This window comes from Brachionichthys hirsutus, chromosome 20 (assembly GCF_040956055.1).
Source record: "Brachionichthys hirsutus isolate HB-005 chromosome 20, CSIRO-AGI_Bhir_v1, whole genome shotgun sequence".
NCBI classification, from domain to species: domain Eukaryota; kingdom Metazoa; phylum Chordata; class Actinopteri; order Lophiiformes; family Brachionichthyidae; genus Brachionichthys; species Brachionichthys hirsutus.
Genome location: NC_090916.1, coordinates 4,340,435 through 4,362,598, shown reverse-complemented (window position 1 = coordinate 4,362,598; position 22,164 = coordinate 4,340,435). Strand labels below are relative to the sequence as shown.

Sequence of the window (22,164 nt, the reverse complement as noted above, 5' to 3'; positions counted from 1 at the left end):
AGTAATGGCCGGAATATCCGGAGCTCGCTGCGATGGAGGAAGTCGTTTCAAGTACAAGGGGAAAAAATAGCTGCAGAATTTTTGTTACTTTCCAGTTCTGTCAAAGTATTTTTGTGCCAAAAGAAATCGTTATCATCGGTTCATTCCATTTTTACTTTGCCATCTTAAGAATTTTCATCATTTTAAATTAATATATTAAGTTATCTTTATTTGTTAGAGTTTTTTTTTTTTTAGCATCTTATCACATCTCATGACATAAATTCTCCAACTGAGGCCACCGGATGTTTGATTTGATTGATCTCTTGGACCGATCCTCCGCTCAGCTGTGCGTCATTCTAATGAGTATAGTGCTGAGCTGGTGACTCATAGTGGTTGATGGTTTTTCTCTTGCTGAAGTTCGTGTGGTTTATCTGAGGTCAGCCCCTTCCTGTCTTTCCGATGTCAAGCCAGCTAGTGAGAGGACGACGGTACGCCAGGTAGACTTCTTCCACCTCGTCGAACCTGCCCCTTGCCCCTTCTGTCTCTCTGCCTTTCCTTCAAAAAGGATTCACACACAGTGAGATTTTTCCTCTTGCCTCTTTTGCTCTATTTAGTTTATTTAGTTCAGTTTCCCCAACCAGACACATACCTAATCTTAGATTTACATCCTCTCTTGATAAATGCATAAGGGGTGTGTGGCCTTGCAGGCGTTTATTATGGAGGTTACTTTCTGTGGCATTGGGATGCAATGGGAATCTCTGTGACAGAGATGAAGGAGTCTCCTCTGTATAATTATTCTTGCTGTGTGCCATGCCCTCCGAACTTTTATGTTGCCTCTTAATCCTGGCTGGCAGGCCACATCTTCACAAGTCTCTTATTTTCCTTTCCTACAGGTCTCTTATTTACTGTGCTTCTCAGGCAAAGTCAGGTTGTTGAAGATTGTGTGACAATAATGGTATAGGTTTAGATTTGGTAGCTTTTTCCTCATCATTGTGTGAGTTATGATTTCATTTTTTGGGACTATGGCTATAAAGACAAACATTTGGTCTCTGAGGCATGTAATAAATGATCTAACATGAAAGTAATCACAGGATTAAATATTTTTTTTAATGTTAAGCATCAATTATTCTTTGTGTAAAAATGTAAAAAAAAAAAGCTGTATTTAGAATGGTTATTTTGTAACTTTTGATTTGTAATTCATTGACTCATTTTCACGGGACGTTTTTCTTTTCTCTTTCAGCCCATATTTTACGCTTCCTTTCAGCTTTTCGGCATTATATTTATTGTCAAAAAATAAATGTGTTGCCAAAACCCATACACTTTTCTCCTTATCTATTTGGAAAATCGTGTACAATATCTCTACATGCACATACTACACATAAACACGCTTGTAAGCTAAATTATAGCCCCTGCTATTTATTCACTCTGAAATATAAGACACCCTTTGTATCTTTCAACAAACACAAAGAGGTTTGGAGGCAAACAGCTGCTCCTATACTGTCTGGTTCCCTCATTCGCTCTGAATAGATTGCTGTGATTGCTATAAGATTCAATCCCTTTTCCTAAACTAATAATTTTGCTACTGACCCCAAGTGTCACTTCTCATATGCTTTACATGCTGGAGCGGTGACAGAGCAATACAGATTCCTCAGATAGCTTTCTGGAGTGTTAGCCTTTCCAATGCCCCGTGGTCGTTATGTGTAGGCAGTAGAGATTATTTTACTTTTTAATTTTAAAGATTGCAATCATGCTGATCATAAAATCTAAAGTATTTTTTATGAGCCTTGAATATTGGAGATTATTTAAGTAATGCATGAAACTGTATTCCAACAGAAGTACTATTATGTTGTTGTAATTGACGAGATATTTTCTTGCAAGGGGTGCAAACGTGAAGACTGACAGCGGTTCCAGTTTGAGGTGACATTAGAAGTGGTTACAAATCCTTTGTGGTTGATTTTTTTTGTGACAGTTAAATCAGATGATTTAGTTATCAAGGGGGCTGTGGTTTGCATTCAGACGCTGTCAGAATTCCCTCATGTGTCAAATACAGAATGTTTTTGTCCTCTATAATGCAGAAGGCTAAATGAAATGTTCAGTTTGCTCGGGCGGCAAACTGAATGGGAGTTTATGCCATTTTCTATTTTCTGCAGCCACATCTGGCAGATGCCTGCTGTTTTATTCCTCTTAAAAAACCTGACAGTGCATACAAGTTTTTTTATTTTTTTATTTTTACAGTAGTTAGATATTTTTACAGCTTTAAGCAGTTCTTACAAATCATTTTCCAATAAGTATCCTTTCTTAGACTGCATGTGACAAAGAAAAACAACACATTCATTCTAAAGATGGATACACGGCAGCAGGCTTTGGATTGTCTCAATGTAATAATCCACTTGATCAGTCTGCTTACTGCTACAGGCAGGAAAACTCAATAAATAGGTTTAGTAGTGTGCTGAGTGGATTTAGGAGTATAGTTCTAAAGCGTTTTCTGGAACAATGGATCAAATGCACCTCATTTCATGAATTTCTTTCTGGTGTATTTCTGCCTGGAGAAAGGAAGTTTGAAGTGAGTCTAGATGTGCTGGAGAATCAGGTCCGATCAGGAAGAGGGATTAGTAATTACCGTAGGTGCAGCCCGTGATGAGATTATCAATGATAATGTGAGAAATGCAGTCAGTGTAATTTCTCGCTCTAAACCTTTTCACTTTTTCCTTAAAGGCTGATGTCCTCAGTTCCACTGTGTGTCAAAGGATGATGGGTGCTGGGTGTGACTTTTTAGGCCACTTCCTCAAGACATGGAAGTGAGTGCCTGTCAGCATAAGTTATTGCTGATGTGCCGGCCTTTTGGAAATGGCATGATATATGCTCTCAGTCCGCCTCTCACTTCACATGTCACTGCCTCAGGGGTTAATGAAACGCCCCTATTGAAGAGCTCTACTGCATCTGAGCTCTCATGCAGAGAGGGAGAGAGGAGCCAGAATCAAAGCCTCCCTCGTGCTCCTTCTCACCGATTCCCTCACGCCTTCCATCGCGTACTCTTCAGCTCTATGTTGATTCCCATACATTTCACAATGCATTCGTTTGTGGGCTGTTTATCTGGGGCTTATTCTCGGTCTGTCAAAATGCTTCTGACCAAGTTTTACCTCCGACGAGGAAAATTAGCGAGCTCGTTCCCAAGCTTAGGCGAGTTTAGTAACACGAAACTGCAGAGCTGTAATCCGTAAAGGAAAGGCTTCTACTGCTGAGGCGGAATCAAACGGGCCATCTGATCAGCAGAAGAGCTTTAAAGCTGAAGTGCATCGTGTCACCCTGCAGCAGCAGGAATGCTCGGTGCGTTAGCTCCCCTCTGTGAGGGAGTGAAGCGCAGTTGGACACTGCCGCGAATGTTTGTGCATGATATATTGCAGTGCTTTGTGATGTATTGCTATACATATTACAGAATCTGGTGAAGAAGATGAAGATAATTAAATTTCAAATATTTATACTTTGCTTGAACATAACAGCAATAATTTCAAATGGAGAAAAGTTCCACACATAATTATTTTTTATATATTTTTTTATACTAATTCAACTGTAATTTGTTTATGACCTTGTGAGTTGTAAATCGCCGGCCGTCAACATTAGCCATGGTGTTGTTTCTACTGAGTAGTAGGATACATTCAAGAGGTTCGATAAGGATAACCAGCGTGATAAGATTATATAGCCTACTAGTGTCAATACTATGAGAATATTTTGTAACACATTATCACCCAAGACATGTTTATTTACACATGTTGCTCTGCAGACTTTCATCACCGTGCATTGTTAGATACAAAGCAGGCTTCCCTTGGCCGCATGTCTGCATGTGCTCCTTCTGTGAATGCAGAGAATAAATCAAGTTATCTGTGTAGCTGTAGGACTTAATGCCATCGTCTTTGTGCCCATCAATGCGAGCATTGAGACGATTAGTCAGGTCATTTGTGGGGAAACAGCTTTAGCTTCGAGGGAAAGATGGGGCTCTTTCTTCTAATGGAATCAATGTTTCATTGCTCTCTGTCTGTATAACTTATGACGTGGCTAATGCTTGAAACACGCTCTGCAGCGGCAGCGTGACCCTCTTAAATAAACGACTGCATCGCCGGGAGCCAGAATTGTCTCAGGATTAACGTTGTGATGAAATGTGCCATCAACTTTCTCAAACTGTTTGTTAACTGAGGATGCAGCAAATAAACAAACACATAAACAACAAACAACATGACAAAAATAAAATGTTTCAACTTGAGGCTGATCGTCGTCCTCCGACTCCGGGCACATGTAAATGGAAAAAACAAACGTCTGCATAGTATTTGCAGAATGACCACATCACCCTCATCTTGATATCCCATAATTGCCTTCCAAATGCCAGATACACCTTTGCTGCCTTATCAGCAGCATCGTGCCACTCTATTAGTTAGAAAGGCTCGGCAACAGCCAGAGAATCGGATTCTAAAAGGCCACGTGCTGCTCTGAACCTGCAGCGTTGCTCCACAGTGTCATCGCTCCATGCGCTCATATGTGCACCGATGAATACTAATGCAAAAGTCGGATTACCTACCTTCACCCTTCACGCCCTCACATTTATATTCATCATAAATGAATGATGAATATAAATGTGTGTATACAACTCTTATCTTAAATTTCCTTTCAGTTGAGGTGCAGTGAAATTCTGGCTGGACTGCAGCAAGCTGCGCAGCTTTTGTGTCGCCACCCTCGAGATACCAGAACCAGAATGGATTTATTTAACGCTCAATGCTGTGAGCTGCGTGTCATCTGAGAGTTGATAAAGGGGTGGGGGGGGTTGCGCTGTGAGGAAACCGCAACATTAATTTATACCCCAGCAGCACCTCCGTGACCGCGCCACTGTTCACTTATTAAAGCAGCTATCCCTGAGACCTTATCAATTATTTGAACCACCGGAGCACATTTGTTAAGGGAAACACTTCATAAAGACAGGTAATATTGCTACTTCTGCTTTTGCCAAATGGTAACTGCAGTGTGAGGAATCTTGTGTTTTTACTCATTCTAAAAGGCAGTCTTTAGAAATACTGCATCACATAGATACAGGAGCCTGCGAAGCGGCGTATTAAAGGCACGTATTAAATACCGCACGTGTAGAGCAGTTAGGTCATCATCAATCATTCATATTGACATTTTGTTTGATCTGGTGTCCCTATGCTGGCGTGTGACTGCATGTGCATTCACTTTTGTGTGTTCCTACTTGACCTGAGGTGTGGCTGACCTCCCTTTGCCAATCTGAATCCTTTCCCTTGTACCCAACAGAGTGCGACATAGTTTGCGTGTCTGGTTGGTTGGTCCTTGTGACAAACTATAATTCAGGGAAAGGGAGAGTTTTTTGCGCATTGACACGGGGCAGCTTCTAGCGTGATCCTCGGCAGAAATATGAGCCGAACACAATTTATTTTTATTTATTGATATTTTTTTTATTTCCTATTTATATTTTAACAAATACAAATGAAATAAGGAGCAATGTTACACAACATAGTGTGCAGGGTATATTTCCGTGTGAGTTCGCTCTTTCCTTGCCTTTCTTAAACAAGCTGTACACCATCTGGAAGACTTTTACAGTTCATCGCATTGACGCTGTTCCATTCATCTCTGAATGGTTTCCACACCTGTGTTTTTGTCTTGCTTGCTGGCACAACTTGAACACACCACTCAATCGCTCATAATTTCACCTCCTCCTCGCTTCTGATTGGTGGAGGCATTCTGGGCAGAATTTCTTTACAGCTTCAACATGACTCATCACTCCAGAGTGATTCTGACGTCAAGAGGTTGATTGGATTAGATGTTTGGAGGACATATGGAACAGAAATAATGGCTTTCCTCCTCAGACGCAGTGGGGTTTTTTTTGCCACAAAGGCACAGATATTAAAATAATTTGTCACTGAGGAAAAAGGCAATTAGTTATATAATTTAAACTCGTTAACACAGAGATACACTATTTCATCATTACGTCTGCATGCAGGTCTAATACGAAACTAGGTCTAATTAAGAGCAAATACAAATCTGATTAACTTTAGTGATGTTAGGCAATGAAGATTAAGACAGAATGGTACTGTTTAATTTTTCAAAATGTTTATTTAATTATAAAATATATTTTATTTAATACCAAATTTTAAATATGCTTATATACACACATATCACGTAACTGTCACATATGCGTCCTCTATTCTGTAAAGAAAAAAAACCCCAGCTGATGCTTCTCCTGCTGTTGTGCTCTCAGCGCCTGCAGCTCCCCTGCCATCGGCCCCCGTGCAGACTGCAGAGGAGGGGAGTTGTGTGTTCAGCTAATGGCTACAAGTAGCATCAGAACAGTATCACATTTTATTGATGTTCAGGTGCTGTAAGAGATGAAATACGATCTCGCTGTCGTCTCGTCTGTTCTCAGAGGCCTTTCGTCTTGGGCGGTCTGCCAAAGCGTCCCTCCAAAGGTACTTCGATATAGTGTGGTTTAGTCAATTGAGAGTGGCTTTTTATGCTTTGATTGATGGAGGTCGGTTGATGATCCTGTTCAAATCAACACGTCTGTTCAATAGAGTGGTGGCTGTCTGCGTTTTTGAATTCTGCTGGGCGAGTCATTTGCAAACGCTGGGAAAACACGTCCACTTAAATATATAGCATGTAATGCCAGTTATAGCTCGCCTGTCCTTTTATTGACAAAATGATTGGAAATGTCCTTCAAGTCGGTAGTCCTCCATGCAGCCGCGTGAAAACGTGAGGCAGGCGGATAGACAGGATGTCAGAGCAGGGAGATTCTGCAAACGGGGAAATATAGAGACAATAACGGGCGCCACTAAGCCGCACAAATTGTGGGGTGTGTGGGACGTGTAGAGGACATTTATCAGCGTGACACAGGACACAATGCTCTTTGTTTGATTGGTTAAATTAGTGGGAGCTCATTTGCTTTCACTGCAAAACCCCTTACAAGGCTTTTTGTGTGGTGTTAATTAAGCTGGAGCAACAATTCTGTATGCTTCTTGCATGCTAAGCCACAAAGGGAAGAAGATCATTATTATTATTCGTGCACCTCAGAGCTATTCTAGTTTTTTCTTACAAATGTTGCACCGAACATGAGCTGGTAAAATGTAAATCTCTTAAAGTGAGTTTGGTTACGTTTTCCCCTGACAGTTGCCTCAGCTTCAGATTTCTTCTCCGTGTGAACTGTTGCCAGCACCCGGTGTTTTGTTACTGCAGACAACAGACTCATTCAACTTCCTGAATTTGTTGGATGATGATGGTTGGCTGCTAAAGATGGAGATCATTTAGCTTCATAAAATGTCAGGATGTATGAAAAACCCTTCTCAGCAGTATCCTCTCATTCGCTGCTTTGTACTGGCTGCTCATCCTAAGGTCTCCTTACTCCTACTCCCATCTTTAAAAGTAAAGCTTGACTTGTAATGAGACGAGAAGATGAACATCAGACAATGAAACTAATTGTAAATCAATGTTTGAACAGCTTTAAAAATGCAGAATTTACACCTGCCATATAGCCTCCGTGAAGGGGAAATATTACGGTATTTTACGCTCCAATAAGTCCACCAATGTCAACCCTTTAGCATTAGTTCAAGGCCTCATCACTTAGGTTGCTTATAAAAATGTCTCCTCCTGTCATAGTTTTGCTTCATCCTGTAATACGAGCCTCTCCTGTGGGCTTTATGGCGGCTGTATCGTCGCCCCTCGCTCCTCGCACTCTGCCTCAGACTGCGGACCGCTCATTAATCACACAAATCACCTGTCAGAAATGCTGAAAACAGCACAAGCATGGCAACGCATGTTTCCTTTCAGTAGATCCAGGAGATGGCTTCTGTTGGAAATCAGCATCAGAAAAAATAAAAAATAAAAACCAACATAAAGCAGCTCCTTCCTTCAAAAACATGCTTGATGCCATGTCATCTTTCATGGCCTTTCCATGATAGTTTAACTTGTTTTAAATTCAGGTTTTGGGTAACTACTGTTTATTTTATTTTTTTAGCTCGGATTAGAAGCAGGCGTAAAAAAAAAGTAAAAAAAAAGACAATTCTTATTTGTCCAATTTCTGTGTCATCCTTCAGGAAGCTAAGCTGCGGGAGCTCCTGGATGTCAGCACCCTGGCGGGTAAGATGGAGAACAGGATGCTGACGGTGGTGAGTGGCACGGACATGGTCAACATCACCTACCTGAACTTCATGGCCTTCCAAGAAGAGACAGCTAAGGTAACTACTTTACAACAGAGCAGAAACTAACCAATTAAAATGACAAATAATATGTATGAATACGTATTGAGCAACAACAGGCAATAATTGGCTGTTTGTTTTTGTGTTGGGTGAAAATAATAAATGTGAATAATAATGTGAATAAATAATAGTTCTTACAAAGGTGTTACATTTGTGGGATCAGCATTTTTGTAGCTTTACTTTGAAAAGTATGTGAACACCTGAACACTTAGAAAGAACTTCTAAAGGTTAATTAAACATAGGAATAATGTGATAGGTATCTCGACCTTCCCATTGTTGCTGAATGTTGATAAAATAAAGAATTTGTTTTCTGTTCATTAGAGGTGTTTGATGGAGGTACTTTTTCTCTGGGGTGTTTGGGGTCAGGTAACAGTGTGTGTTCCGCATACTGATAAACACTATCAGCATAATCTCATATATAAACGAATGTATTCATGTATAATGTACAGTATGGCAGCAGTTCCTCTGCAGAAGTCAAACTGCACTTTTGTTTGAACTTGTGTTTGTGCGCCTGTGTTCCATTTATCATAGGAATGGGCAGAAGAACTCTTCAACCTGGCGTCTAACCTCTTGGTGCAAAATATGTCTAGAGAGGCCTGCCTCGAGAAAGCGTATGTCATCAAGACACATACACACACATGCACATTGACAGACACTCATAAATAAGCATGGTCCAGAATAAACGTGACTAGGTTTAATAGAAGAAGTCTCACCTCAGTTATATTTAAAATGTACAAAAACAGAAGAGTCACAAATGGGCAGCAATTAAAAAACTAGAAAACCGCCAAGCAGCTCAGTCCCCTCCTAATTGGATTTGCATATCGGACCCCTTCATGGCTGTGATCTTTGCTGAGTGAATTGAATGCATATTTTACAAAATAGGATTTATTGAAAAAGCCTCCATTGTAAGTAAATGGGAAATTCCAGATTTTCTTTTTAAATCCAGATGGGTACCTGGATCACTCTCAAAATGTAATGGGATCTAAGTTAGACTGAGACCCATCTTTAGATTTTTTTTTTCCATCAAGATACATTCAGCAGTTTTTCTGTAATTGTGCTAACAAACAGACAAACAGACAGACAAATGTAGTCAAAAACATCACGTCCTTGGTGGAGCTAAAAATGCATTTCAGCAATCCTCAATCGTGCAAACAGGAGGCACGAGGTTGCCCTTCACGTCTTCTCATGGCGGCCTGAGGGTTTGGGTTGGGTCACTTTAGCTGGCATCGATGGAGAAAGCAAGGAGAACCACAGACGGGATGGAAGCAGGAAGATAAATAGACCAGCTGGAAACTTGAAGAGCTCTGTGCCTGTCCGTTGGTGAGACACAGAAGATACAATGCAGCTGTGTGTTCATTCGCTGTTGATGGCGTGATGACAGGTGTGTGTCATCGCGTCCTTAAACAGGTGATTGACCTTGGCTTGGTCTAATGTTAACGCTGATCTTGAGCTTATTATTGGAATCACTCCTTACTTTCATCAATGCATCAGATTCTGAGTCCAGTGAGACAGTATGTTTTAAATCAATGATCAACTCCACAGAACCTGTGATCCTGTGTAATAAACTGTCTAGCGGCTTGCAGCTCCACATTCCTATTGATCTGAACGGAATCCACCGCTGATTTGTGTGTGCAGTGAGTTGCTGACTGAGTGGAGCTCGTTCAGAAGGAAGACAGATACGAATCTGCATGGAGAGAATGTGCTAGGCTCCGTTTGGGGTCGACTCCCAGCTGTCTGATGTTTATCAGTGAACAGACGCCATTAGCTTGCCCCCCTGAGGAGACTAATTGACTTATGAGACAATAAAAGTGACTCTTGCCCACATTGTACACAGATAGTTGAAATGGAATTGAGTAGAGCGGGGTTGGAAGTCGTGCTGGTCGAGCTCAGCGACCAGCTGTTGGCGCAGCTTGCTGACAAGTATGGCAATTCTTTGTCCTGCCCCCCCCCCCCCCCCCCCCACACACACACACACACACACACACACACACACAAATACGGCATGAAGAGACCTGATCCACATCAATGTTGTTCTGCATGTGGATAGATCCTTTGCGGATGGACGGTCGACGTCGCCAGCGACAAAAGACAAACCAGCATGTCATCATCTCATCTCATAATGTTTTTGGGCTTTGGTGATGAGGCTGAGGCTTCTTCCAGTGTGTTGTCTTATGCATCAGTGATATTAGTGCTAGATGACATGTTAAGCTTTATGTTTTCAGAATTATTGATCAAACAGCATGTTTCTCAGTGGAAATGATCTGCTTGGAATTACGGATGTCAATAAAGTCTAACTTTCATTTTGGCAGGAGCTACAATTGATGTATTTGAGCAGATTTCATCAAAGTCTTTAATCCTTATATGAGTCAGTACACATGAATGTAAACTGCAGCTTGACGGGTACATTGAGGTACACAAGCTGTACCTCTGTAATTGTGAAGTTGGTGTTTGTTGCTTCATGTTTTATGTTAAATCCCATTTGAAATAAGTTCCTTTCCTTTCGTGGTTTGAATGGAAATAAAATGATTGTTGCCGCGTTGGCCAGAGAGGGAGAGCAGATGCAGAGAAAGAAAGGCAGGGCAGGGAGTTAAACAGAAAAGGAAGTAGTGCTGGTAATCCATTTATCCGCACTCGTCTTAATGGATAATAGAGGCAGCTGTAAGGCAGACAGAGGCATCAAGGAACATTTAAGTGTTCCTCACTCCTAAGCCTTTGATTCTTCTCTCACTTTCTGTTTTTTTTTTTATAAATACCTTTACATATAGTGTTAGTTAACTGTTGTCAATAGACCAGTCAACACAAGACAAGGCCCGGGCTGGACCTGTTAACCATTATGGGTCAATGGTAACTTTGGCTGTGTCAGTCAGTCTGCCCTATGAAGTGGACACTGTAATGGATATTAATTATTACCCAGCAGCCACTCAAAGCCCAGCCTGTAATGATGGCTCCTGTTGCAGAGAAGCTATTTATAGCTCAGTTTGTGCTTCTGCGGCTGCTGGATGGCTCTCTCTGCCTCCGGTACAAGACTTCCAAGGATTAGCCTCAATTCAAAAAAAGAAAAAAAAATGCCACAGCTAAATATTTGTAGATTCTACTTACACAATCAGCTGCTTGGGTTTACAGTGCAGATAGACAAGTTTGTCTTTCTCCACGTCGCTTCAATGAAACAGTCATCATAGATGGACATGAATAATGGCTGTGGACACGCGCATCCATTACACAACAAACAGGAATTAAATTGTAGCGTGCCCATTACTCACACAGGAAAAGCTTCTGATTACATGTTGTGTAAGGCGTGTCCTCTGTCCAACACAGATACACTCGGCTGAAGCTGCAGCTCAACCCCGAGGGGCGAATCCCTGTCAAGAAGTAAGTCTCTCTGACTCATCCTTCTCTCCTCTGCCGCCGCTACGCACTCACTTACTTACGGACATGCGTGTCCGTGCGTTTCTTATTAGAATATGTTTTCCCTCTTCGTTTGTGATATTACTCACTCCTTCAGCTCTGCAGTGAAATGTAGTATCCTTCCTCTATCTGTAATGTGTGTGTGTGTGTGTGAGAGAGAGAGAGAAGCCACATTAATGTCTGTCTCAAGCTCGAAAGATGCTGCCGTTTGACACGTATTTGAAAGTTTTCTTATGCCTATTTTTTTTATTTGTTTTTTTTGTCAGATTTTGCTTTCACTTTTCAAGGAGTTTGTCAACAGCTCAGGAGACATTCAGGTCTCTCCATCGCCATTCGTCGAGTTGAGCTTTCAGGCAGGTGTTAGTGAACTTCTACGATAACCTCCGTCAGAGCCTCGGAGGAAAACAGCGGGTATCAACACAGAGAGGCAGGGAGACACTCCTTGCCGTTTAGGGAATTAACCTCCAAGCTGGGAAGACTTGTCAGCTTGACTGTTCTCTCCCGCTGAGCATGCAACATGTGCTCATGGGTGTGCAAAGGCATACCTATGCATGTAATTAAAAGGGGCAACATCAAGCAGAAACAGCCAGTGGTAGCGGCAATGGCACTGGAAGGCGTTGCAGTAAATGTAATTTATTGTCTGTATATACAGAGTAAAACAGAGCACACGGGCCCAACCACCCGCAGACACTGTGGTTCGCTGCACACAAAATGACTGATGAGGCACAACAACACATTGTCAGGAAAAAAAAGAACAATTCTCAAAAGAATAAAAAAAGAAGAAACATACTGGCATGTCTAAAAGATGCAGCATCATAAAAGCTGAAAACAGGACTGTTTTTCTGAGCTCAGGAAAACATGACGCTTTGGAATTGAGTGCGTTTTCCATGAAAGCAAACAGATGAAGGTTTGGTGATGAGAGCATCCGATGTACATTCCTTTTGTTTGCCCAAACAAGGCACAGCCTTAGGATTTGTGATTGGTGGGAGGCGATGCTTGGAATAACAAGTAGCGTCTCAGACGCTGTGATAATGGCTGTGATAATGATAGTGGTTATTGTAACGACGGTGATCATTGAAATGGCCTTGAAAATAGTGACGATAATGATCTGATGAAACGATAACAATTCAGCTCTATGGGCTCATCTTTGTAAACATGTTTAGGGGTTACTTCATGTTTATTAAGCATTGCCATCACTATGACATAATTTTTGTGCACATGGTTCCCTCATCTGGAGCTGAGAGAGTCTAAACAACACTGTCTCTCTCATTGTTTATTGCATAGGTAGGTTTATGGTGGATTGGACACGTTCCTTCAATTAAAACGAAATCACTTTTTTACAATGTCTGCTCCCACTGCACCGTGGAAGTAAGAGTTTCTATCAACGCACGCCTTCATTTCAGCGATGAGAGACAAACTAATCAAGCCTCCTCGGTATGATGGAATTTACACAGCCATCGCGTTGCACAGAAATGAGAATTAACAGGTCTCTAAATAAGTTTCATGACAACGGAACATTGTGACCTTCATGAATGTGAGATTTATTGCCGTGTGGTTATTTTGCTAGAGATGTTTTATTTGAAGTACCGTTCTTTCCCCCCCCCCCTCACTTTCATCTTTTCCTTATTCTGTGAATATTGCATTTTCATATTTAATGTCGACATGATGTTCTCATTCTTATTTCCCTGCCTTTAATTCTACCTGCCATCTGTTATTGCACTCCTATCCGATATATAGATATTGCACAGCTTTTAACTTTGTTTTGGACATCTGCTAACAAATGGCGTTCTCTCGCTGCACGTATCGTTTCTCAGTATTGATGAATAAATGTGATGGATAGTCTGACATGGAGGATCAGAGTAAAACCTCCTCTCTCAGTGGGATTTTCTGTGATTGCTCACAAGGGCGTGTTTTGTGTCCCTACAGTATCTTCAGGATGTTCTCCGCAGACAGGAAGAGAGTTGAGACGGCGCTGGAAAACTGTAACCTCCCCTCTGGCAGAGTGAGATACCAAATGAAGATCTCTGCATTTTCACTGTCACTGTCTCCGCATAATTCCCTGCTCCCTGATCCTAATCCCATATGTACCTCCCTCATTAGCCATCATCCAGCCATGCATTTGTCCATTTATCCATCCATCCATCCCTCCTGTTTGTTAATTTGCTCATTTGTTTGCAGTGGTATTTTAGGCAGATATCCACGACATCCCACTCAGAATCCATTTACCCGTATTCATTCTGAAGAAAATAAAGAAGTAAACATGTAAATGTTGACTCATATAGTTTTATATTTGCCCCTTTTTAATGCCGCTAGAAACAATTTATCCTCTCGTGCAGAACAACGCTCTGTATTTCTGCAGCAGCCAGCAATTTGCATGGCTGGAAATGTGAGAACACTGTTTAATGTAGTCCTGAACACACACACCAGAGGCCATACAGTCCTTCCTTTAATTCCTACACAACAGTGTCTGATGTGCACACAGAAATGCAGACACTCACACACAGACACAGATCCGAGTGTGGATAATTAGCACAGGGAGAGTTCAGGAGGTAAAAACGTGTTGCCCTATTAAGGCTCGCTGGGATTTGCTGTTGTTCCAACGTGCAAGTAATTACAGCAAAATGCTGTTAATCTCTCAAACGTGCACACTCGCAGGCGAGAGCCCATTCACAATGTGGCTCACGCCAAGGTCTTTGGGATGAGTCACCGAGTTTCAGCAGAGCTTGACCTGCACCCCCCTCCTTCAGGGCATCCTTCCTCTTCTTCTTTTCTCTTGTCCTTTGGATGTACTCAGCAGCACGCTGCATCCTGATGACATCGGTTTGACACTGTCAAAGGTGCCCTTGAGGCCACAGCTTTTATCTTTGATGTACTTTTGCAAATTTCAGCCCGTCATCTTGTGTCAATTATTTTTCACTTGAAATGTTTGCCTGATCTAAACACTTCCAGTAGATGATAGAAGTTCTGGTTAAACTTGGGAATATTCCATAGCATTAAAAAAAAAGTCTTCCTTTCTTAAAGACAAACAATTCTAAATGTTCTTTTGTAGTCACAGAACCATTTTAAAGCCAATAATGTATTTTTAAATGTATGTGTAAACACACTGCTATTAGTAGTGTGACTTACCTTCAGTGGGAGTCTGGGAGGATGGATGAGACAGGCACAGTTTCATGCATCATCATTTTTCTGTATACATTCCTCTGCAGTAAAATGACTAGAATGCTCAAATCATAAACAATAATATAATACTGGTGATATATGATCAATTGTGCTTGCCTCATTGTTATGCATACATGTTGCTGTGTTCTGCAGAATGACTCCATCCCTCAGGAAGATTTCACTCCAGACGTCTACAGTATGTTCCTGAGCAACATCTGCCCTCGATCTGAGCTGGACCACATCTTCTCTGAAGTGTAAGGAAAATGTTCAGCAAGCTCTGAAAAATACATGAATTCACAGTAATTCACATTTATCTGTAGCTCATGTTTGGGGTGGGGGGTGGGGGGCTGGAGTTAGATAATGACATTGATAGGGCAATATGGCTTTGGAAATTGAAGACACATTTTTACCCATTAGAGCCATCATAAGCAGTTCATTTCTCCAGGAATGTGTGCTAATAACCCCGGGTGTCTGGGTCCTCATGCTGCAGAAGCAGCCCAGAGAGATTTATACCATTAGCATGCCAGCAGAACCGGGGTCACTCGTAGATTCTGATCACAGTTTGGTAAGAAAGCCTGAAAGCTTGAGGCTATGGAGACGATCATTTAGTGCAATAGGCACGGATATGAAAGGCATTTATAACAAATCTCATAATTTGCATATCATTTTCTTTCCTCTGCTCCTCTGCGCTTCTGTTGCTCTCCCTTTCCACATCTCTTTGCCAACACTTTAATTACCGCTCCTCGACTCCAACATCGCCTCCTTTGATTTTCTTATGTCTCAATTTCTGAATTTTGAATTTCTCAACTTTATTAACTTATCGTATGATTACCTCATACTCTCCTCTCCTCTCCTCTCCTCTCAGGGGGGCTAGGAGTCATCCATATCTCACGGTGGAGCAGATGACGGAGTTTATCAACAGTAAACAGCGAGACCCTCGTCTCAATGAGATCCTCTACCCACCTCTCAAACCGCAACAGGTCCAGCTGCTGGTGGACAAATACGAACCCAACACTTCCCTCGCACAGAAAGGTCCGTGGGTCACTATCTATAGCGCAGACACGCCATTATGTTTAAATATACTGTATATACAGATAAACACAAAAGTCACCATCAGAAGCATTTCATTTCATTTTCTGCAAATTAAAGTGCATTTGAACAGTTAACAGGCATCACATTAGCAAACAAAAGTGCCTTTGTAAATCTTTCTGAAGAATATTTTGGGAAACACAAACACCTTAAACAAACTTGGCCCAAACCGATCCAATGCTGCTGACTCCATACACCCACCGTCAGTACACTTGGCAGTGGTGTTGCCATAGCAGCACTCAGAGAGCGAGGGGGCCGAGACGCAGCAACATCCGCCGCCACCAAACTGTTGCACCCTTCAAAGTCTGCCAGCCTGAACAGAGGATTCTCTCTGCCATCTTATTTACAAGCGTAGAATTACATGCCGAGGGAGGCCCGCTTCTGTGTGTTTGTGCTTCAGGAGAGCTTGAACAAATAGGAGGCGGCAGGTGGAGTGCAGCAGAGAACCCACGTGGTGCTTCAACACAGACAGAGCCTGCATGTACACTTTACCTTCACCCGTAAAAATATGTTACTGCTACTTTTGTTTCTCCTTAACATGGTTACTAAATCTTGGTATTAACGGGTAAAACTGCCACTTTATTCGGTACTCTTGTTCAATTAACTCAAATAGCTAATCAGCCAATTACATGGTCAGAACTCAATGAATTTAGGCACATATATGTGCGAAGGATAACTTCGAAAAATAAGGTCTTTATGGAATGTTCTGACAAATTTGTAAAAACAAAACAAAACATTAATTTGTATATCAGTGCTAAATCTGGAATGTTTTTGCATGGACAATTCAGATGCATGTATCTGATTTTATATATCACATATATTTTATATATATTGCGTTTTTCGGGGGGCGGCGGGATATCAAATTTATGATGCGGAATACTCAAAATTCTGAAAGGCCAAGTCTATCAAATATGATGCACTCGCCTTTTTAATAGTGGACTCCAATTTCTTTAAATTGCTTGGTACTTTTTCATCAAATGGGAGATGAATCCATGTCCTTAAACATGCAGTTTAAGGTGTTCACTTTCAGGAGTGGATTAGAATAATTCATGAACATCTAAGATGAATGAGTGCAGAGGCTCCAGCGCTCCTGTTGCGCTTTCATGTTGCCTGAAGTGTCAGTGGACGCAGAAGAACTGAAAAACGTCCCACTTCAGATTTCAGGCATCAAGGTTAGCGATGTACCAATTCAAATTTTGTCTCTTCTGAAAAGCGTGTTGTACAAGGATGACAAAATGGGTTCTACTCCTTCCAAAGCCAATCATTGGAGTGTTTTTCTACCCTCACATTCTGCACAACCATTTTTGAAAACACAATAAACTGGAATAGCACAATCCTCCGCCAATGGTGAACAAACCACACGCTGTTTAGTGCGTCTGGCCCATGCCCTGCTTCACAAAGTTAATTAGTTTATGCTCTGTCAGTTTGTTTCCTCCGTCATGGCCCAGAAAGCACACTGCACTCAGGTCCACTTGTACTGTTTATTGTGTCCTTATCTCAGAACCAGAGTTAGAGATTGGATCAGTGTGCACAAACATTTTAACAAAAGAGGCTTATTGATTAAACAGCATACGTATTTAGTCTCCAAATCAATGCTACATTTAGAGTTTAGTGTGCCACATCATCTGCTAAATGCTTGTAGGTTGGATGTGTTTCCCACACTGCAACAGTGAGCACCGCTCAACCTTCAGCGCGTAATGGATCGTTAGCTTATACCCAGGCATCGAGAGCTTTGGTCAATATTCTCCACATCGTTTGGAATATATTAGGACATATTTTTAGAACAGACTAATTGTGGGGCGGCAGCAACACCCGCGACCCGGAATTTAGATTAAGCGTTCATGAAAATGAAAGAATGAATGAACAAACAAATTGCCGGGCGGCTGTTTGTAATATCGGGAGATTTTATCAGCAAACAACGTGCCGATCACATCTGGATATGTCATGATTGATCCGCTAAAACTAAACTGACTTCAACTGACCCTAATTACAATCTCAATCTTTTTGGCCAAACATCTGACAAACCCAATCATAGGTGCCCAAAATAAGATCAAGGGATTTTTTTAAAACCACATTAAACCATCATGTTTGACCTATCTGTGTTTGACTCTGGTCTCAGTGACGCAGATCTGCAGTGACGGATTTCCCCATGTGAAGTATTTATCTAGCCGGAGGAAGTGCTGCCATCTGTTCTGCAAAGGGGTCAGAGCTCCACATGCTACCTTTACTGGCTTACGCACACACACACACACATGCATGCATGCATCACACGTGAACACATGCATACGTTTTTCTCTGTCAAGGACGCTCGTATTCGTAGGCGCGTGTAAAAATGTTCTGCAGAACGAGCACGCGCTCTAACACAACACCGTGAGTCTGCAAAAATGCACCTTAGTAGGAGACGGAAGATGCCTTAAGATAGTTGGTGTAATTAAATGACTGTCATTTTCTTTCCTGCTCACACACTCTCTCCTTCCCGCTCATTCATCTCCTCCATCATTGTCTTTGAGTACTAAAGTCTGTCCTTGCCTCAATGCTCTGAGATTTTAATGCCCATTAGCAAAATGCAGAAAGGAAAAGGACGCCTTAAATCACTGACATGGTTGGTGGCATTTCATTTCATTTCATGAATGTAGAGGAGACTCTTTATCAAAACTGCCAAAACTGTCTTTTTTATTCTTTAGCTTTAGACTCTACTTGCACTGTACTCTCCTTCCCGCTCAACAGTCTGTGAATGTAATCAAAAGGTTTTTTTTACAGCCCTTTATATCCATGATTTCAAATTTAATGTTGCTGTAGCAGTGAATTTCTTGCTACCATATGTGTGGGTTCCGCTCAGTGACAGACTCTTAATGGTATTTGCTAAAAGTCTCTATTTTCACATTAATGCATGGAGCTGGGCGCCAGGGGAGACAGTCTGCCTCTCTCACCCAAGAGTGAACGATTGCCGGGGTCCTCCGCCGTGATCATGGCCCCTACCAGAGTCACCATATGGTGACACTGAACCCAAGTCGGAGGTCCTACAGGAACTGCTCCAAGATAAAACTGCTCCATTAGCCACCTCCCCGATGCACATTTTTTTCGTGGCCACAAACTCATTCAATATGTGCTGGTCCTGCTGCTGGTCAGTCGTCTCCATGCCGCTGAGCCTATCACAGCGTGGGCGGGTTTCTTTCTGCATCCATATTTTAACATAAATTAACTCAAACGCTAACCATTTCGAACCTTTAGAAACATGTGTGTGATCCTGATAACATACCAACAAACATAACCACCTTGGTGACGGTAATAACAACACCCGTCGGTTCTCACTCATGTGCACCACTAATCCCAGCCGCGTTAACGCCATTTCCCACTGGCTGACCTGCGGATGTCTTGGGAAGTGGGGGAATCCTTTGTCTACGTCTGTGTGAGTGGCGCGGAGGTGAGGCCTCTGCCTGGCAAAAGGAGTCATCGGGGAATAAGACGCTAAGTACGACTGAGTTCACGCTGAGTTACACACGCCAGCCAGCTTTAATTAGTCCAGCTACTCTGCAGAGGGCAGCACTGCATTAATTAGCATAAGGTGGCCGGTGGGGCCTGCTGCTGCACCCATTGAGCTTGCATCATTTAGCATAACATAACATAACATCGAGCAAGTGTGCGTGTGCATGCGCGTGTGCGTGTGCGTGTGTAGGAGGAGGTTGCAAGTACTATGGTCTTGCCTTGGGCTCTTGTTATACATTCTATCAAACGGAATCCATGCAGGTGTGCGGTGTGTGGTAATGCATGTGGACGTTTTCATCTCGACTGTGCTTATTGCTTATTTATTACTCACTCATGTTGCACGTTCACTGAAGACATGAGCAAACTAATGGTAAAAAGACACATCTTAGTGTGAACGACCTTGACAGCATATCAAAGCAAGAAGAAGAAGAAGAAGAAAATAAAGCAATGCCGTGACCCGTTGTGCTTTTGTAGATCTTTTCCTGGCTAATTATCTGTAACAGCAGTGCTAGAAGACGCTAGTAATGCCCATTTTGTGAATCATTTGTGAATCAGGAGCTTTTTCATGCATCAATCCACCAAGACTCCTTTAGCATTTATAATGAAGGAGATAACAGTAAACACCCTCAGTTAAAATGAACGAACCTGAAACACTGAGGCACAGGATTTATTGATCAACGGCAAAGCTTGCAGCAAACAGTGACTTAGACTCTAACTCTAAATTAAACCACGAAGTAATTGTTTATTTGAACGGTTTTTCAGAATGAACAGTATATACAGCACGCAGAAACACTCAAATAAACTAACAAGACTATTTTCCATGTTGCATGAATCATGCAAGAAAAACACTAGTTTTAATTTTCGTACTTTAAAGGATGAGGCTGAGGAAAGATCACATAAAAAGTGTTATTTAGTAGTATTCGCTGACTGAATCACTTCCTCGACTTTTATGTGACTCTTAACCCAAAGCGCATTCATTCCACTTTATTATTACGCCTTAATATTATTATTAGAAACAAGTGATTGGTTCCCACAGCGATGAATATGTGGGATCAGTTCAAACTAAACTACAGTGACCATATTGAGTTTGTTGAAAGGGGCTACATGCTAGTGTGTCTCACCAGTTCTTACAGATTTAAGACAAATAGAGCAGCACAAAGATGCTGATGCAGCAGGCTTTATCGACAGAGATGGTTTATTGATTATTGTGGGCTCTGATCTTTTCATGGGAATGGTTCACGCACTGTACCTTTTGTAGGATTTGGAGTTCGACTTCCTTTCTTGGTCTGCATTCTCCTCTCGTTGTGTTTGTGCAGGCCAGATCTCAGTGGAAGGCTTTGCCCGGTATCTGAGTGGGGAGGAGAACAGCATCATCCCGCCTGAGAAACTGGATCAGAGCGAAGACATGACCTTTCCCCTCCCCCACTATTTCATCAACTCCTCACACAACACATACCTCACAGGTACACACATTCATCATGGCTAAAGTCTTCCATGTATGTACATTGTGTGCGTCTTTCTGTTCACGCTTTCCGCTCAACTCGGTATTACTTCTGATTTGATTGCAAATGCACATCCTGTATTTCTCCAAACATGAATGGATCACTCGTTCATTTAGGAACACAATTTACGGCTGCACAGGTGAATACCCCCAACTTTCTACCTCGCAGGTCAGTCAATCAAATGCACCGGTGCACCAAGGGCCCCAAACCCTGTGTTACCACTCAAGGGGTTATCAAATCAAGTCATTTCATGAGACTCATTGCATTGATATTCATGAGTTAAATATTTCTTTAGGCTGGTAGTCGCAGTAACTGGCTCCTGGCAGTGCACAAGCATGACAGCCACAATACAGGCCATTTACTCTTCGAGGGTTATTAGAATTCATCTATTCAAATATATTCCGGGGGAAACCGAACGCATTGAATCGTTCAAGTGGTTCAAATTTCTCTTCAAATTCTGTAATAATCTAACAGATACATTGCCTGTAAAAGTGAGAAATTAGAAATGAAGTGTTTGTCTTGATGTATTTTGTAGCGGTACTTTTTGATCTCATAGGAAGCAACAGAGAGGTGAGAAAGTGCAGAAAGCATTTATCTTCTTTCTGTTTTTAGACAACACTTAATAATCTGGTGTATGAAATTAATAGAATTTAGTGAACGACTCTAAATATGAATATTAGATTTTTTTTAAAAAATATTTTGCTACATGATAAGAACAGGGTAGAAACGGAAATCCAAATGGAAAAAAATAGACACAAACAAGATTTAAATTAAATTACGCCATTCTCGTTAATAAATAGCCGAGAGCCGCTGCGTCTGCATGTGCTGCATATCTTTAGATTTCACAGCATTTTCAGAAGAGCCACTTAAGATATATGCAGTATATAAATATGCATTCAAGACTCTTGAGATAATTAGACAGACAGAGGTTCGTGCAATTCGTTCATTCACGTTGATGCATTTCCATCCTGTTTGAATGGAAAATGAAAGTAATGTTTAATGCAGTGTGTGACACATGAACTCATTTAGCAAAGAAACGGTTCCCCTAATGGGTTCGGTTATGGATGCCTAACAAAAGATGTGTGAGCGAGCGTGAGAGGGGAGGGAAGTAGAAATGAGTGATGCCACTTAAAACGAGGACACAGATCTGCCTCACTATCAGTTCCCGCCATGTTACAGGAAAGCATGCTGCTAAAGCGAAGAGATAATTGCTCTGCTCATGGTGACAGGGTGATGAGATGTGGTTGCTTCAGATAACAGCATTTTTTTGTATTGTTTTTACTGCACGCCGGCGA

General features: G+C 41.7%; 1 protein-coding gene across 1 annotated transcript in view; it reads left to right on the top strand.

Moving 5' to 3' along the window:
* Positions 1-22,164, top strand: part of plcb1l (phospholipase C beta 1-like) — a 59,509-nt gene that overhangs the window by 15,174 nt on the left and 22,171 nt on the right. The window contains exons 3-9 of the mRNA XM_068754067.1: positions 8,067-8,207; positions 8,760-8,839; positions 11,544-11,597; positions 13,560-13,635; positions 14,946-15,046; positions 15,658-15,824; positions 20,684-20,830. Coding sequence (XP_068610168.1) covers positions 8,067-8,207; positions 8,760-8,839; positions 11,544-11,597; positions 13,560-13,635; positions 14,946-15,046; positions 15,658-15,824; positions 20,684-20,830 — 766 coding nt within the window. The remainder of the gene's footprint in view (positions 1-8,066; positions 8,208-8,759; positions 8,840-11,543; positions 11,598-13,559; positions 13,636-14,945; positions 15,047-15,657; positions 15,825-20,683; positions 20,831-22,164) is intronic.